The sequence below is a fragment of the Bactrocera oleae genome, chromosome 6, assembly GCF_042242935.1.
Source record: "Bactrocera oleae isolate idBacOlea1 chromosome 6, idBacOlea1, whole genome shotgun sequence".
Taxonomy (NCBI): Eukaryota; Metazoa; Arthropoda; class Insecta; order Diptera; family Tephritidae; genus Bactrocera; species Bactrocera oleae.
The window spans coordinates 18,469,204-18,488,990 of record NC_091540.1 but is presented as its reverse complement, the minus strand read 5'-3'; the positions used below and the strand labels follow the sequence as shown (position 1 = coordinate 18,488,990).

The following is a 19,787-nucleotide window of genomic DNA, read 5'->3' as shown; positions in this document are numbered from 1 at the left end:
TTTTAGGACTTTTATTGGTTGTATCTAAGTCTCTATTAGCAGACGGACGGCACACGGTTCTACCGGTCTCATAAATTTATTTAAAAAATTACAAAACAGTACTATGCCTTTTTAATTGTCATTCTTTATAAGCGCTCACTTGTAAAACTGACTACTTTCCCTACAAGGTAGTTGCCATATTCCAAGCCACGCACGTGTCATCACAGATAAAAGGAAAACCTCTGACACATATGAACATATATATAAGGAATGTACATAAATATACTCATAGCCCAGTTACACAGGATATTTCAAGAAAAAAATTGTAGAAAAGAAAAAGCTGTTGCTTTGAAAAATTATGTTGTTGACAGCAGTTGATGCCAGCGGCACCTGTTGCAGCCACTAGTGATTTGCCCTTTACTGCGCAAATATTGGGATTATTTATTGTATCAAGATACGAATCTATCGGAGAAGAATGGATACATTTAATGTAACATACTCGTACAAATATATATGTACAGTGTCATGAAATAACTAATCGTTCTTTACTGTGTTTGTTACTGTGATATTCACCAACTGTGCAAAGAGGGTGTAATTTTTATATTGATTAATGATTTGTATGAATGATGATATATGTATGTATGACAATATATTATTACGGTGTTAATACTCATATATATAAATATATGTACAACAACTCTAGCCCAAATTGAAGTAAATAAGCGTGCGTTATAAATGCCCTTGACTTTTTGGTCATCATACATTTTTATCCAAACTTAGAGATAACAGCATACATAAATCTTGAAATCATTTAAAAGAATTTAAAAAAAAAAGGTTTTGTTCTCCTAACGGTTGTTGCATCACCAAAAACTCATCGAGAAAGATATAGATTTATACATATATAAATAGTCAGTATGACGAAACGAATTGAAATCCGGTTGTCTGTCTGTCCGTCCGTCCATCTCTCTGTGTAAGCTGTAATTTGAGTAAAAATTGAGATATCATTATGAAACTTAGTACACATGTTTTTTGGCAAACAAAAGTAAGGACGAGTTCGTTGATGGGCCTAATCAAACAGCTGCCGTGTCCACAGAACACCATTAACCGAAAATTTATAAATTGTTAGCACTAAGCACTAAATTAAGATATAGAACTGTAATTTGGCACAAGGGATCTTAGTAGCAAGGACACCTGTATACTAAAAATTAAAAAAAATTAGGCGTGGCACCGCTGCTATCGATAGTGTGAAAATGGATGAAATCCGATGATGGACCTTCTTACTCCCCATATAACGGTACTGTTAAAAACTACGTAAAGCCCTATAAAGCAGTAACTAAATACGCCAGAGACATGAAATTTTACCCCCGAAATGGTATGAGAAGACTTTATAAGAGCCCTGGGAGCATTTCATTAGTCTAGTTAACGGTATGTGGTATTGGCAAAAACTTATCAAATCGGGTCCATACTACCCCCCAACTCTCATATACTACTTATAATGATTTTCGTTATTCTAACATGTATTGTCCCGATATGTCGGTCTGACCAATATCAAAATTAACCTAACCTCCAAATGAGTTGAATGAACATTTCAAAAGCATTCAAAATGTGAAAAACACGTTTACCAAGATATTAGAGGAACGTAATGGACATATATGAGTCTATAGGTCATGAATTTTTAGGTACTCAAAATTTTATGTAAACTATGTGCCACGTTAACTCATGACTTATTCACCATGTGTCATTCAGCTCATTCTCTGGATTTGGCCCCAACACCTTGCGCACAGACTACAATAGCTACTTGCTGGAAAAAATTTTTAGGAGTAGTCGTCGAAGCGAAAGCCCATTTGGAAGCAGAGAAAGTGATACCGTTCTACAAAAGGAGTTAGAAAGTTTGAAGGTAAATTATAATCGATATAGACATATCGTCCCCAATAGTACCTACATAAGTTGAATAATGAAACCGCAAAGGATATGCTTTTCTTAAAACTATATAATTTATACATGCTATCTGGTACATGTGTACAGTTCTTTACCGTTCAGCTCTTGACGTCAAGCTGTCAAATTTAAGCTCTTATTCAAGAGAATTTTCATACTAGAGCGGAATATAAGTTCTAAAAATTCTATAAATATATTCTATTAAGATATTAGTTGGAAATATGGGTTAAAGATATTTAACGTACCGCAAGTCATCGAACAGAGCAATAGGGCTTCAACAAATGACAACCGAGATGTCAAACTTACAAATAGTGTCGATGTGGCCAATGAACTTTGACTTTGTCGGCACAATCATACACATTTGATTAATTAAGGACGAAGACGAATCAGATCTCTTCTTTCAATTGAAGTGTAGAATAATGGATATACTCACCTATACATATAAATACATTAACATTATACTTTCAATGCATATATATTTTCAATAGATCTCAAGAGGTTTTCACTTATTTTTGCCTTGCAGGTGCTCGCCATGTGGGGCGTTTTGCGATTCTACAATTTGGTACGTTCTGGTATCACATGGAAGGGTCCTGAGGTAATTGAACTAAGATATAACGGCAACGACTCTCACCAAGTCGAAACACGCTTACCAAGTAGTCACACATATCACCTCTCCTCCCATTACCAATCGCAGGCAAAAACCACTTCGTCGGCAGCAGCGACGACGGCATATCATCACTGTAACGGCGGCAGCGAAAGCAAACAGCGTCGCCTCAACTACATACCCGATGTTGAGCGCAAACCGACCGGCTGTTGCTTCTTCGACTTCGACGATTACGATGAAGATGACGATGACGAAGAACTGGAATGCGGCGATGACGATTACGATTATGATGATTACTACTATGACGATGACGATGAGGATAGTTCCGATTGCACGATGCTCGGCGCCATATCAATGCATCAGAAACGTCAGTGCCACCGCACACTGCGACCGTCACACCTGCACGTACACACGCACTCATCGCGACCGCGCAACAACAACATACGCACTGTGTTGATTAACAAACGGCATCATAAGTACAAAATCACACAGCCGCAGACACGACTCGAGGTGATCAACGAGTCGGAGCGTAGTGCGGGCAGTGGTAGTGATGAGAACGATTCCTTGTTGGTCGCTTATGATAGCACATCGTCGTTGGCGTCGGTTTGACATTGGCCGGCGTGCGCTTGTAGTTGCTTTGGAAATGCGCGAAATAACGATGGAAGCGGCAACGGCGATAGAGCTGACGGCGTCGGGCATAATGAACCGGCAATCGCGACAGCCGACGGCGAAGCGGCCGAATTGCAGCAATTACAGTTGCAAATTTGGCAGCAGCAATGGTTACGACGACAGCAGCGGGGTCAACGCAAGTGGCAACGCAAGCTTCAGCGTCAGCGCCGATGTCCATTACGACGAGTCAACAGCGCTTTGAATATAGCGATAATGATATTGCTGGTAGTAGTTGAGATATACGCACAAGTTTCGGTACTTCTGTAAAATGTGTTGCGCGTTCTTTATTTAATGAGTTTAAAAGTTGGCGAGCTTACATTTAGTCATGATATACTTATACACATTTGTAATCATGGATAACCTTGTAATTACCATTCTTCGGCCGAAATTGATAGGCTTAATAAAAGTAATCAAGTAAAGCTCCGGTTGACTCTGGGTTATCTCTGTTCTGTAACGTTCCTGCGGCTGTTTACTAAAACGAGGTATTTGGGCAAATTGCAATGAAGGATAGGTATCACTTTCCGTCCGAGCGATCCGTATTAGGAAATCATACAATAGCGTCTCATCATTATGCTATGCATTCTCCCAACTCTACTTTACCAAATTTCTGATGGAAATCTACCTCAAAGATGCCCTATAATGACCTCTACTATATTGCTTGGTCCCCTCTTTCTTAAAAGCTCTAACCTAAATTTTCGTCAGATTAACTGACCGTTCTAACATGTAGTGTAAGAAAATAAAAGGTCTTTTAGTGTATCAGACAGAACATGTGAGCAAAGTGGACAAAAGGACCAAACTGTTGAGTTCAAGTAAAAGTTCGCTTAATGCTCTACTCGTAATGCTACGTAATATATTGTAGTTTCTTAGTTGAGAAACCAGAAATGTTCGCTCAAATATTTTTAACCCAATTGCCGTTTCGTGCACGAAACTTCTTTCCCTTACTCTGAAACAAAGTCAACGGTGTCGACCGACTTTTTAGGGCATTTATTCGGCGACATTCAAGTCACATTTTAATATTTTTAGTTAGCGAAAATCTGAGTTAACCAAATAATTTTATAATCCGAAAACAACTGTAATTTACAGAAGTTTTAGATAAAGAGCAGCAGGTCTAAGTAGCTCTTTAGACACAAAACTAAGCAGGCTTTTTAGTTGGGCATAGCCGCAAAAATAAAATGTTTCATAAAGAAGCCTTTGCGACATCAAGCGCAATTACAGACTTGAAAACCTTCGGATACTTTATTATTTTATTGATACTTCTCCTATCTGTAGTCTTTAACAAAACATGTTATTATATTTTTTTTAGAGAGCTATCTTTCGAGTCATTCAAATTAATCTCCCTGGGATAAATCAAAGAGTTTTTAGAAAGTAGGTCTCTTAGGCGAGAGGCTTTGTGTATTTAACTGGCAGAAAGCTTAATTACAAAATGCTATTTACTACTTGATAGCATACAAATATTAAGTCAAAACAAGTGAAAAAATAAATTAGGTAAATTTAAGCTTTATTAGCCGCAACATTTTTTAAATATCGAAAATTAAACACTTATTTAACGTAGCTTAAAGTAAAAGTGTAATTTTCTAAACAGCTTATTTGTTTTCTAACTATTATTAAATTTCATAACTAAAAAAAGATAAGCTAAGGGCTATTGGCAACACGGCAAACTTTTGCTTACTTCCGCTGCAAGCTTTTCGGATTTCCCTCACAACTTTAATGGCTTTACTTGGCACTGGTTTTATACCACACTACAGGACTGCGCACAGTTATACATACATATTATTTGCTCATATACATAAATCCGCAAATATTAAGTTATTAAAGTAGAGTTGAGTTAAGAAAGTTCTTATTTTAACAGTTTAATGGTAATATGAAGCAAAATCCTGCTAAACACGCACAAAAGCAATATATTCTGATGGTGTAAAATTACATTTTTATTTCTATTTTTAATATATTTCTGTAATAAAAAGTAAAACACAACCCCTTCATACAATTACATTCTGTACTATAATCAGTATAATTAACCTCAATATCAATATAACCATTTTCAGTTTTATGGCTGATAATTACCGATATTATATATAAATATATGGTATGTGATGAACGAGAAGCCTAAAATGGAGTAAGAATCCTATTATTGCCTTGTGGTAGAAGCTTTGCTTGGTTAAGTGTTATTTAAGGTTCCTTCAGTAGATCTTTTGTAAGATCTTACCTTTGTTTTGTTGTTGAATGTTTAGAGCGGTAAAAATAGAAAGTCACGCCAAGATTTATCTTCTTTTTAGATTTGGGAATAATTCAGTGCAACCATATTTAGATCAGGAAATAAAAGGCGTAAGTTCAGATCTACGTTTTTGCGACCCAAATTACTTCACAAAATGATTTCAACAATGATAATGTATATATCCAAACTTTTTTTGATATTTCGAAAACATAGCAATACCACCATCTTTCGCACGCAAATTAAAGCCTTAAAATATGTATTTGGAAGTAATCTCGCCTAAACTAGGGCCAATAATCTTATTCCACTTTGTCAAGGTGTATCCAAATCATTACGAGTTCTATACTTATCCAGCAAGTTGTTCAGGTGTTTGCTATAATGAATTTCTTCGTTATTAAACTTTCATTCGTTGTCCACAAAAAAATTTACATATTTTAAAATCTCCATTTAAGCAGTGCTGCCGTTGTCAACAAAGTTGGAATCAATCCTAAAATGTTTTCCACTTATAAACCCCTTTAAAAATGTTCATCGTTACCTGGTGGCTTTTCAAATCATCACTCATGCCATTCTATTGAAATAAAAAAAAAACTCCCTTTTAGTTTAACCATTAGCTGGTAACATTGCCTTATTGTGGCTGAATTGAGCATAATTCATACTTATGCTGAACGAAACGTTAGATTAGCTAATCTAAAAGTGTTTATTGGCTGTGACCTGTTACTAAATTTCAGGGAGTGGTTTTCTGGCCGTATATTAAAGAGTAATTAATAACACTGAAGAGTTAAATTAATCAAATAAGGGAATAAATACATCCATTGATCTCTGCACCATTTGTTTCTGGTTATCAAAGTATTGTCTTATTCCAAAATGAAATCTAAAGATTATTCAACGAGTGGATCGTTGTATACCTTTTTGTTAAACCTTTACATATGTGAAGTGTATGCAATTTATATCATAATAAATTAATATGGAATTTACCACTTTAAATATGAGGAGTTACCAATTTATGGTTTTTTAAACTATATCATTAGCTTTTAACCTCTGGAAATGCTTGCATCAAATCTTTCCCCCTCTCCAACTCTCCATTAAGGGCTTTAGTATGTAGATATATTGGCTGCGGCCAACAAGCGAGAGGAAGAAATTATTTGTCATAACCTTATATCCTGCTGTGTGGATTGTTTTTGTAAGGGCGAAAAGCAGCGCTTTAATTGCCGATATTCGAAAGTGTTGCATGAATTTCAATGAGCCGTATTACTGTGTTCAAAAAATTTGCAGCTTTAGCTGCTTAATGTTGTCGGGCTGAACTCAGTCAAATCGCGCAGCGAGAATGGTGATTACAAGCAGCTTGCTTTTATGGCTCTAGTTATATATAGCGAACCAAAGCAAGAACGAAATCTACGAAATCGAGCAAAACCAAGCGAAAGTATCGAGAGTCACATTACTATTATTTTTTGAGCATTATTATACCGTTATGAATTGTTGACGCAAAACTAAGAAAAAACAGAAAAAGTTATCAAACAAAATAGTTTCTAGATTAAGACACAATAAATAAATACTCGTATACATGCGTACATACCTTTATGTGAGATTCAAAAAAGGAGAACCAAAATGTATTTTAGCAGGACAATAGCAGAAAAACAAATAAGCATTGACACCATGTAATATTATAGTTATAATTGTAGCTTATGTAATAATTAATTAAGCAAAAGCTTTATAGCTGTACTTGCATGTACATATGTAAATATAATGTTATACGTTTATATATAAAATATATAATTCAAAGCATATAACAAATGTTAAGTCAGTTGCAGTGGCTAAAAAATACTTGAAGATAGTCATACATACTAGAAATCTAAATTTAGTTAGCTTCAATTGTATATAAACTAAGTTATAAGCTAAGTTACTTTGATTTCATTTTGAAGCTTTGCTATTATATGTGTCGCGGCGGTCGAAAAAGTATTCCGTGGCTAAATTTAATTTTCAAAATGGCCACAAAATAATGATTTTTGTATTCTATCAATTAGACATGCCCTAATGTTAGAAAAGTTTGAAACAGTATTTAAAAAGTATTATTATTACAAGTATATTCATAAAGATTACTCAAAATTTTCAAATACACACCAAGTTTGAAATTTTTAAAACTTCGTTAATTTTTTTCTATTTTGATGGGTTATACCTTTAAGATTCCTTACAAGAACTTGATTTTAATCGGCCAGTTTGTATGGCAGCTATATGCTATGATGGTCCGATATCGCCAGTTCCGACAAACGAGCGGCTTTTTGGTAAGAAAAGGGCGGTTACAAAATTTCACATCGACTAATGGGCTTTCCAAAACCCTTCGCGAAATTTGTAAATCTACGTTGCTTTCTGAACACATCTCGTATGACTCTTCGCTAAAGAAAGGCAGTTGTTTCACTCTTCGCTTGTTAATTTATCAAAATATACTGAACACAAATTTCAAAGCCATGCGTTTATTTTGACCGCTGTTTTGAGTGCTATCTCTCTAGAAAATCTTATACTACTATCTAAAGATGTTGTTTTTGTAATTTCGTTGACCAATTCCTTGGCTACTCGAGTTTCGCAATTAGTACTCATGGTAATATCTGCCTATTCTCGGTTTAAAAAATATTAATTATTTAAAATTTTATTATATTTCGCTAACGAAATCACAGTAATTAAATCGCTTTGTAAAGAAATATCTAATTTTTTAAACTATCTGAAAATGTGAATTAAATCAATTTTACTCCAATTAATTCTACCTTAGATAAATTTATGAAAGTAAAATACTTTATTGTAGTTAATACTAACTAATCATGCATACCTTTCTTCCACTCAAGTCTTCATAACGGCAAATAATCGTGGGTAGTATATGGTATATGTACATCCACATAAATAAAAAAATAAATACACGTAAAAAAATATAAATAGAGTAATTAATAAGTAGGCTAAAAAAATTTGCGCAAAAGAGAATTTGTATCAAAGAAGTATAATAGCCATAGCTTAAGAGTAGGGAGGCTTATTCTTAGCAAAATCTTGTTTTTGCGAATAGGACGTTCAAATGTAAATATATATATATTTATATAATAGAATTATATAAGTACCAGAATATGCGTCTGATTAAAAATTATTAACATATACTAATGTTAATAACAACAGTAAAAGACAAATGCTTTGTAAATAAATCAAGAAATATTTAATCCCAATAATCAAATGGCAATAAAATGTGTAGACAGTGCAACATTAATAGAAATAAATAAAACATGTACCATATATTATTAAAACAACGTGTTTTAGTGTCTATATTATCACGTGGAAATTTCGCTAACAATTTACAACAATACTTGCTTAAGATGATAAAATTTGCTATGATAAAGAACACTAAAGTTGCCACCATTGCTGACAAAGTAAAGTGGTTAGTGACACTTATCTTTATAAGTAATATATTATATATTATATTATATATGCCTAAGTTGGAAAAAGAATAAGTAATTGCAAATAATCAAACACTTGCGGCAAATTTAGCTCCAACTCTTTGTATAGACATAACAGAGATATCACCTAGATAGTCGCTAAATGAACCAACAACTAATAACCACAGTAGACGACGAAACAAATTTTTAGAAACTAATTCCACAAGATAAACGAAATTGAAGTTTTAGAAGTCTCTATTCATACTTTGATATATTTTATATTTATTTTTTGGTAATAGAGAACACCTAAATATAGGTTAAAGTTAGTGTTAAAATATATTTATTACAGATCTTTAACAGATGCGAGTCAACGTGGCTTTTGTAAAGAAATCGTTTTGAATTAAACCAGCAATGCGGAGCTATCGTTTCGAAAATCAACTTTGACTTCAAACTCTTAATGCATAGCTAAACTATTTTATAATAAGGAAATTAAAGTTGGTAAACTTATTTGGACTTAATCTTGCGAGAAAAAAGTATTATTAAATGCATTGTCGAATTTGAGGAAGAAAAAAGATATACTTTCATAAAGAGTGCGAGATAGGTAGGTAGGTAGGTAAAGTGGCTGTCATGCGACACACCTAGGCCTTTAGGAGGCCCATTGTGATACCACTGGGACTGTGGTCCCCTCACTCTATTGGCTCCTCTCTGAACCACACCGTACTTCTGATGAACTTCACCAGTAAGAAAAGTTTTATCCGTGCGACCTCCGAGACGTCGTCAGGAAACCGACGACCGATGGTTGGGATTCTTCTCCTATATAGAGCTGCGCAATCACATAGAAGATGTTTAATGGTCTCCTCCTCTTCTACTTCCTGACAGCTTTTACAATAGTCGTTATATGCCGTGCCAAGTCTACTCCTACTAGAGTTCTTATGCATGTGCGGATCATATTCCATTCTTGCCACGTTTGCCTGCTAGTTGAGCAGGTCAGGGACTGATTATACTGACACTCGGCTATGTTTATGACATGTTTGTCGATTAAGTATCTACAAGTAGCCAGAAGCATATTTATGTCCTTCTTACCAGGATCTAGTTGTAGGGTGGTGCCTGTTCTGGCTAGTTCATCTGCTACACAGTTCCCGGGGATGTCACTGTGTCCTGGGACCCATTGCATATTTACCGTGAAATAGGATGACAGATCCGCTAGAAGATCATGGCATTCTTTCACTGTCTTCGACGAAATCAAATTTCAAAGCCGCCTGGCTGGCTGTGTATATAAATATATTTCTTGTTGTGATCACACTTCTTGTTAGTACAAGAAGACTTTCTTTAATTGCAGTGACCTCCGCTTGGAAGACACTGCAGTGGTCTGGTAACAGGAAGGCGATTTTGGTATCTAGTTTAGCCGAGAAGATACCGCCGCCTACTCGGTTATCCAGTTTGGAACCATCCATATTGAAGCTTATCCCTGCTTCCTTGTCCACTACGCCCCTTTCCCACTCCTCTCTGGAGGGGAAGGCAATATTGAGGACCGGATTTAGGTTCAGTTCCATAGGATTGGGAAAATCCGTGGTTATGGGAAGAAACGGGAACTTTCTGAGTATCATAGAATGCCCCTTGTTACTGGCGACTTATAGGGAGGACTCCCTCAGTCTCAGAGCTGACTTCGCTGCCATTTGCTTGCAATACAGATCTGTTGGCAGTAAGTGTAAAATTATGTTGAGTGCCTGGCTTGTCGTAGTTCTGAGAGCTCCACTGATGCAAATACTGGCTGCTCTTTGTATACTTTCCATGCTTCTAATCGCATATTTCTTTTCTGTAATTGGCCACCATACTAATATACTGTAAGTCATGATCGGCCTTACAATTGCTGTGTACAGCCAGTGAGCTACCCGAGGTGTCAGTCCCAATCTGGGCCCCACCATTCTTTTACACATGTAAACCGCTGTAGCTGCTTTCTTTAGCCTCACTTCCAAGCTTTGTTTCCAAGAAAGCTTCCTGTCAAAAATTAGTCCCAAGTAGCTTGCTTTAGCTCCTATCGTTAGCCTGGTCCCATTTAAAAATGGCGGCGTGATTGCTGGAGTACTGTGTTTCTTAGTGAACAATACTAGTTCTGTCTTGCTAGCATTTAAATTCAGTCCGCATGATACGGCCCATCGATTAATATCGTTTAATATTGTCTGCATAAGGCTAGCGAGGGTGTCCGGGAACTTGCCTCTAACCGAGACTGCCACATCATCACCGTAGGCCACAACATGTACTCCCTTCCTTTCTAGACCCATAAACATTTTGTTCATTGCCAGGATCCAGAGAAGTGGGGACAACACGTCTCTTTGGGGTGTACCCCTTTGGACAGATCTGCGCATCGTTGAAGCTCCCAACGTTGAAATAATTGACCTGCCCAAGAGCATCTGTTCAATTCATTTCCGGAGAGGCTCAGAGATGTCCAGATCTTAAAGCGCGCTCAATATGGCCTTCGGCTGGATGTTGTTGAAGGCACCTTCTATGTCTAGGAAGGCTACGAGGGTGTATTCTTTTATTTCCAGAGACTTTTCAATCTCTGTTACCACTGAGCTTAATGCCGTTTCTGTGGATTTACCCTTAGAGTACGCATGCTACGAAACTGCCATTTTTCCTGGGTTTAGTTTGTCCCTTAAATGTATTTCTATTAGTATCTCCAGTGTTTTTAAAAGAAATGATGAAAAACTAATTGGTCTAAAATCCTTTGGATTAATGTGTGAGCTTTTGCCAGCCTTTGGTATATATATCACCTTGACTTCCCTCCATATTGAAGGAATATAGTTTAATTGCAGTGCCCCTTGAGTGCGAGATATGAAAAGAGAAAAATAAAAATGGAGAAAGATATGTAGAGAGAGTAAAAAGATGAGATAGAGAGAACTAAATAGAGTCATAGAAAGGTATGTAGAGAGACAATTCTGTAAAAGTCGTTGGAGCTATTACTCGTATCGACAACTTTTATGGTATAACGTTAAGGGAAACCATATTGAAAAATTCTACCTTGAGAGGAAACCTATGGTTAGAAAGTTGGAACGGATGCCTTTGCTTTATATGCACAATAATGTTTTTAACACTAAATACCATACGTCAAGCTAAATGTCTCCAGTTTGAGAAACTCAGAATAAAATTTACAATTTTGTGGTCAGATAGGCGGTTAATAGAACAACAATAGAATGTTTGAAAAATGTATAGATAATGGAAGCAGAGTAGGAAGGGTTTTAGGTGCATCGAGCCGGGATATTAACTTTAACTATGGAGGTAAGCTTAACCTAGAATGCCATCGGAAATGACCCCAGGGGAAAAGTAAAACTTGTTTTTGAACAGCTTCTAACTTGTCAGAATAGATTTGGTGACTAAGGCTCCATATCACAGAGCTATATTCCAATACAGGCCTAAGGCCTTACCAGAGTTGTATAATAGTTTTAGTAGAATACAGATCTCAAAATTATTTAGACCAGCGTATTGCAAAACTAAGAACACCTTTTGCTTTCAAAAACATGGAAAAAAATGAAAACTTATATTAAGCTTAAAGCCTACAGTAAAGTTTAAAACTTGCTCTATTGTATAGTTTTTTATTATATAGGAAGAAGAGTACACAGATCTACGGGAAAACCACATCGTCATACATTTTATTGATTTATTTCAATGGCAAATAATTTCTATCACACCAAGCAACCAAATTGTTTATGTCGGTTTGCTACATACACTTTTTCAGTAGAAGTATGTGATTTAACAGCTTTACGTCGCCGTTCATAATAAAATTTTTGGGTATTCTATTACAGAAGGGATATCGTTAATAAATAACAACAACAGAATCTGGCCAAGTTGACTACCTTGCGGAACACCTGATGAGAAATTAATTGCATCTGAAAGACTCTCACGTTGTCTGGAGTTTGTAAAGAAAATGGAACGAAGCAAAGAAAGGAAAGAAAAATTCTTTCAAAATGGGCAACAAACAAAGTTTCGTCCTTTTTTTCTTAAAATACAATATTCCTGCAATAAATAACTAATTCGAACATACAGCGAACCTTTTATAGAAATTCGAAAAAAATATATACTTTATATTTTATTTACAACACTCGAATTGCATATTTACAACAACAAACCACCTGGCGCTGAAAGCGTTGGCAGATGGGTTACTTTCCTTCTGAAATCAGAGACCTCGCAAGCATAAGAATATCCAGCAGTTATATCGGTACGTTTCCAGTTAACATAGTTAACCCTGTCGCTAATATCATTGCAAATGATATAGTCCTTCTTGATTTCATTCAATGTCAAATGTGGATTATTTACACCAATGAAAACAATACCCTTTTGGCTACTGCGCTCAATTATAACACGGAAATACAGTTTGGGTACGGGAATCTGTCCGTTATTGTTACTATCATATGACAAGTACAGTGGAGTCTGCACACCGTCGCTATTGGGCAAAGTGGTCACACCGTACACACCAGTGTAGCAATCAACATACCACTTTGCACTGGAAACCTTTGCGCGTACACCATCTTCGATGCGAGCCCAATTGCCGGCATTGAAGACCTGCCACTGTGGAGCGACGTTGATAAAGAGGAAAGTGGCACGCTGTTCGCTACCATAATCAAAATCAGCCTTGGCGGCCATATGACCGCGTGCTAAGTAAATATTCTTGTTACTTGTGAAGTATTTGCTGGCATCGCCGCCCAAATGTGCGTTGATAGTCGCCTGCTGTGTGACTTGAGTGTACAGTTTATCGACATTTTTGCTATCAAAGAAACCACCAGTCTGGAAGGTGATACGGTCCACTCCTGTCTGATAGTAATTGCTGCCAGGGTTCAAATCGTGATGTACATAACGTGTAACTTCTTCGTCTTCATTGAAGCAAACTTGATACTGCTCGACGAAACGTCTTGACGAGATTTTGAAGCCAACGCGTACCATAATGCCACCATTGCACGAAGCGCCGGTCTTTTCAGCCACGAAACCCGGCCAAGATTTGCAAGTCAATTCCTTAACTGAGTACGTAGTACCATCCACTCTGAAGTTGGTACCACTAACGCAAGAAGCGGTAAGGAGTGTCTTATCAATTGTGGTAAACTTTCCGGGGCACCACATCTCTAAAGTTTTACCTGAATCGACAACCATTACACCGCGGGTGTCGTATGGATAGAATTCCTCGGAGCCGCTCTTCAAATAAATGGGCTGAGGGGTAGGCAGACCACCACGGATGGTCACTTTGCACTCTAAAAACAAAAAAATTACGGAGGGAAATAAGTGTTCTGCAATTACTATTTGTGAAATATGCCTATTATTACCGTTAGCACGTCCTTCTGGCTTTCCATTTACATCAGCTTCCGGTTGAACTAACTCATCTTCCACCTCACTGATGGGTTCGGGTTCAACATAATCTTCTTCAACTTCAGCAGGCTTCTCATCAACACTAACTGCCGCAGACTTTATATACTGGTAATCAGCACCTTTGATTGGCTCCACATATAAGTTGCGTTCAAATAGTGTTTCAAGACCCTCTAATTTATCTTCTTCATTTATCGCACTAATTGGTGCGATCGGTTCTGACAGCTGATCATCAGCCTTCGACTCATCGTTCACATGCTGTGGTGTAGCAATCACACTAGCTATACATCCATGGAAGAGGCAGAAACTGCCAGCGACCAGCAGCAATAATGTCGAAGCTAACTTCATTTTAACCAATTTGAGTTTGGTCAGCAAAGCCTCTTTGCACTCGTCTTAAATACCAAGTAGACAAGTAATGGTAAAACCATATCTTCTCCTCCGTGTTCCCGCTGCACTGATAATAATGGTCTAAAATTTTGACATCTATTGTTTTGATTAAATCTTGACCATAAATATATGAGGTTTTTTTTAAGCGTTTGACATATATTACTGAAGAGTATTTCTGAACGATTTCTTTCTGCGACACTTCGCAAGTTCTGCCAATTTAGTTGAGCTTTTTGCTCTGTTATCAGTTTCGTTTATCATTTTTTAATTGCCGAAGCAATTTGCGTCGAATAAGTTCGGCGTACTTAAAAAGTAATATAATATAATGAATTGTTTATAATATATCTGTGATTAGTTGTCGGCCTTATTTGCTCGATTTTGTCTCATTTGGTGGTTTGTTTATTAGCATTATCTAACCTTTTCTGATAAACAAACGAAATTAATACTCTATGATGGTGTATATATATGTATGTAGGCGTAATTTATCGCTTATGCTTCAGTTAGTGACCGACGCAAAACCGTCACCCGTATCAGCTGGTACGACCTATCTTATGAGAGCGCAATGCAAATGAACACGCCCCACCGCTTCTACCGTCCGTAACATGGGATATACGCGAAATTTGGCAACATTGCTCAAATGAAAACAAAAGAGAACAACTGATTTCTACGTTGTCAGTGTGACCAACCTGCATAGTCTTGTAAAGTCTCAGATCTGTGCTACGTCAATAGATTCATGTCACAGCAAAGAAGATATTTGGATTAATCTGTAATAGTACTTGAGAGCCTCTGCTTTCTTCCGACTATCCCAAACGGCTCGTATTTGATGTTATATGATTCCAAATTTGAATGCTTTAGTATTTATAGAATATACCTATATATAATTTGACATGTAAACATATAACAGTCCTGCCAACCTAAGCTAAATAAAGTATGGCCATATGTTATGTCCTTGTCGAGTTATGGATAAAGTCTCGTTTATATTTGAGCAGAAGGTATATAAGAGAAATAAAATGAAGATGATTTTGAAATTTTGGAAAAAATCAGTTAAAAATTAATGTAGGCAAATTTAAGAATGGATTTGTATCCCATGGAAAAATACTATGTCTGCAGCAGCCCCTAAGCTTAGATGTGTTTTTATGAACTTGGCGATTTCCGTTTGTTAACAGAAGTGGATCAAAGAACTTGTTCGTGAGGAAGTGTTTCGACGATTGGAAGAATCGCTGGCGTAAGTCATAATACGAACATTAATGAATAAAAATTTGTTTAAAAAAATGTAAATTCCCGTTAGTTTTTGAACAAACCTTGTACATAAATTGCATTACTTAAGGCAGAACTACGGCTGCCAGCTGATATATATGTATATTTGTATACAAGTGAATAAAGCAAAATATTATCTTTTAATACTAAATTATGTTATCGTTGAAGTATTTTCGTTACTAAATATACGTACCTACATACTAATATACACAGAAGCTTTGTGATTTTTATAACACTACCTGAGCTACCACTTATAAAATATATATTTATTTCTTTTTTTTATCTATCACATATATAAACATCAGAAATATATATCCATACATATTTTTCAACTGTACACGTATCACTATATTTTGTTTTAGAAGTATACGTACAAATACACATAACATTTATATTTGTACCTCTGTACTTACATAGTATATAAATATAAGTAGAACTGAAAAAATTACTCGATAACATAATAGCAAATGTGCCATACGTACCAACTGCGAGCTTTATCGATAAATAATGAAAATTTTTAGAAGAAAGTAAGTAAGAAAGCCCAATCAATTTTAAAGCCATTAGTCAGTCCAGTAAATTTTAAACAGGCCTCCTTCAGAGAATATTACCACTCATATCGGTAAAAGTGTTTTCCCCTAAATTAAATTCATTTCAAATCATTAAATGAAATTCAGGTTTCCCACCCATGCAGCAACTTTTCTAGATTTCAAACCCTACTTCAGACACTGGCTGGGTATGTCGACGCCTCAAAATTCGGCTTCTGAATCCATTTCATATTTATATGAATTTTGTTAGTTCTTTAGACTTGAAAGCCCGAAAGTAGCGTATTCTCAAGTAGTTTCCTTAGTATACTTTATTAATTTGATTTATATGCAGCCCTCAACCAAATTACGTTTAAAAAAATAAGTCCATTTAATCAAAATTTTACACATTTTGACCAACAAAAATGGTTTAGGTAAAGTGGAAATCACTGCATCTAGCTTGAACCCGATTTCACAAGTTTTTAGTATTCATTTGATTTTGGTAAGATATCTTACATATAATGCCAAGTTTAAAATTCATATGTTAGTTGGAGGTAATGTTGGTAGGATTTTATCCCATTTTGGCATGAAGACATATTATTACCCGAAAAACATGCTCTCTGAGTTTCATTAATCACCTCACAGACTGACCGTTATACATACGAGCGTATGGTATAAAGTCAACCGTAGGCTTGAAAATCCTTTTATAATATTAAATATACGCGAGCGGGGGAAAGTTTTGGCCCGATTTTATTAATTTTAGTCACATAGAGCCTTTATTAGAAAGAGGCGGTCTCTGCCTTCCAGTGAGATAACTCACATATTAGGCGATATACATCATATATATGGTATATATATATAGTCAGATTTTAATGTGAAATGGCGCACTTTAAAGGCGTTATTTCTGAAAGGTTTTATTGCGATGAATCATAATAAATTTAAATTGTGATATAAAGGAGTAAACGTGTTTATAATCCGATGACAATTTCAAAATTAACCATAAGAATGTCGGAGTAATGTGACGCTGTTTGGTTGAAATTGGTCAGGTAGTTCCTAAGATATAGACTGTCACGTAAAGGTGGCCGGTGCCACGCTCATTGTCAAATTTTGATGCTGCTAGTAAAAATCCTTTCCGAACTATTTAGACTGTAAAAAAAAAGTTATCGCACCTTTAGTAGTTTTCAACATAACCGTTATATAAGGAATGTGCGATGTTATCGTCCGATGGATGGTATCGCCCACAGATACTTGTACAGACTCGCGGGCGAACGAACATTCCGAATTTAACTAGTCTCGTCATCCTAATCATTTACAGATATATAATATAACCCTTTCTCCAGCTATACATATATATAACACATATACTGGTATATCAAACAATACAAACATTTTATAATATTAGCTAACTATTATAATTTACGTTTTTAACCAAAACGGTTTTAAAAAGAGTTGCAAAAGAATATGTTTTCATGAAGCGTTGCCAATAATCAAATTAATTGATTCCAATAAATTAGGATTTCTCCAAAATGTTGTTGCAAAATGTATAGTGTAGAATCGTATAGATAGCCTCCAATTCAATGACCTATATAATAAATAAATAAATTCTATGTTAGGCACACAATTTCTTTCATTTTTTCTAGCGGGAGTCCTTTTTTAAAAACACTTAAAGCACTTTATAAGCAAACCTGCTGTAATTACAAAATTTCTATTAAATAATGCCATATGGTAGACATATTTTTGCATTCTTCATTATGCTGCGGAAATGTTTTCCCAGTAACAATAACCTATTTAGTTTAAGGTCGTGTTGCAGCCCTATAATCTGTACCACTTGTAAACAATTACCCACTTTAACATTAATTTGTAATAGCATCTAACCGGCCGGGCTAAGTGGGGAGAAAAACAGGTAAGATTTAAGCAGTGGATTTTCAGATGCGCGACAGAAGATTGCGAAGATTACAGTGAGGCGCAGCAAAAACGGTTATAAATGAACTTCCCATGATTTGCTCAGTTTCTGGCATTAGGAAATGGGGCGCTGTGATATGGCCAAGAGCCAGCTGTTCGGCAGCGTTAACGGCAATGGCGCTCAATATGTCAAGGAATGGACATTGACATTAATTAATGAAAAGTAAAATGGACAATGTTTAGATAAAAAGGTAGAGCCACAGCAAAAACATGGTGCTACGTAAATTACAAGCGCGGAAAACTTGAAAAAAGAATACTTTGAGTAAACCTTCGAAGAGGACCAAAATGCAATTCATCAAATGCGAAAGGCCAGCAACAATCGGAATACTAATTGAGAACGATGGAGGAAACTACACAGAATATTTGTCGGAACATGGCGGAGCCCCTTGGAAAAGTAGCAACAGCAATAAATTAATTTTAGCTGACGGTCAACAAGCGAATGGTGAAAAAATGTAAGCTCCGCAACAGATTTTGTATAATTTGCGAAAATTGATGAATTGTTAAGAGGATTGAGAAAGCAGTGGAAAAGGAAATAAGAGATAGAAGATACGAAAACGTCGAGCTCAAATTAGCAACAACGATGGGGAAGCATTACTTAGGCGCTACTAATGATGTTCGAAGTGGCAACGAGCAACCCAGGTGCCGAAGCAAAAAAACTTAAAAAGTAAAAATAAATTATATAAACCCAAAAACGCAAACATGGAGCTGAGAAGGAACACACAACAATACGGAAATTGTAGTGAACGAGTTCGCTTAAACGATTTAAAACGCCGAATCAGCAAATGCGGTCGCAGTGGCACGTGAAGAGCCACCGATGCAGCAACAACAATACCCGTAACTGTAATTCAGTAATGAGGTGAGATCCAGTAAGTCAAACCAACTGTGAGCATAATTAATTTAATTAGGTAACTCAAAGTGAAGGGGAAAATGTCAACAACAACAACAATAAATTTGCCTTCAATATCGATGGGGAGAGAGAGTAAAGCCAATCAATATATGCGGTCTTTCAGTGGAAAAGTTGTGAGTTGAAATTACTTGGAAAGTCAAAGAAATTATTTAAAAGGCGCAAAAATAAAAAACAAAACTGTAAAAGAAACGGAAGTTCATTAAGTGTGCAAATTAAGTAAATGCAACGAAGAAGAAAGTGTGAAAAGTCAAAATGATTAATTGATGGTGAATAAACGAATGAGCGAATGCGAAAATTGCATGTTGGTGCTTATTGGTATCAACTATTTTCAGACATCACTGTATGTGTAGTATAGATGAGCAAATGTGCTCATTAAGAATATTTGAATTCTGTCTCGGGTGGTCTAAATATCTGAAATATGGGTATTTTCTTTTCGAAGCTGCATTAAATTCAGGATCACGTAGAGTCGTACTCAATAATAAGAGTTCCAACTTAACAAAGTGATCACTTTGATACAATTTGTACCGTTTTTTATTCGAAACAAATTAGTTATCAAGGAAGTGGTAATATAAGAATAATTCATGAAAATCTTGTGAACTAATTT

General features: G+C 35.9%; 2 protein-coding genes and 1 long non-coding RNA gene across 6 annotated transcripts in view; 2 read left to right on the top strand and 1 right to left on the bottom strand.

The window, feature by feature from the left end:
- LOC106616276 (uncharacterized) overlaps positions 1 to 8,677 on the top strand; it is a 130,718-nt gene extending 122,041 nt beyond the window's left edge. For 3 of the 4 annotated variants that reach the window (XM_036360450.2, XM_036360451.2, XM_036360453.2), the window contains one exon: positions 2,438 to 8,677. In XM_036360450.2, the coding sequence (XP_036216343.1) occupies positions 2,438 to 3,127 (690 nt within the window). In that variant the 3' untranslated portion in view covers positions 3,128 to 8,677. The remainder of the gene's footprint in view (positions 1 to 2,437) is intronic. The other variant, XM_014232855.3, reaches the window with a different exon arrangement.
- A 3,731-nt stretch (positions 8,678 to 12,408) lies between these two features.
- LOC118680520 (uncharacterized) lies at positions 12,409 to 13,113 on the top strand. The gene is made up of 2 exons (XR_004976090.2): positions 12,409 to 12,541; positions 12,604 to 13,113. It is a non-coding gene; the product is annotated as an uncharacterized lncRNA (long non-coding RNA).
- On the bottom strand, positions 12,875 to 14,537 carry LOC106616272 (uncharacterized). The gene is made up of 2 exons (XM_014232848.3): positions 14,113 to 14,537; positions 12,875 to 14,040 (listed from the first exon to the last, which is right to left on the bottom strand). Exons 1-2 carry the CDS (start codon positions 14,498 to 14,500, stop codon positions 12,914 to 12,916), a joined length of 1,515 nt encoding a protein of 504 aa, XP_014088323.2. The 5' UTR covers positions 14,501 to 14,537; the 3' UTR covers positions 12,875 to 12,913.
- Between the last annotated feature and the right edge of the window lie 5,250 nt (positions 14,538 to 19,787).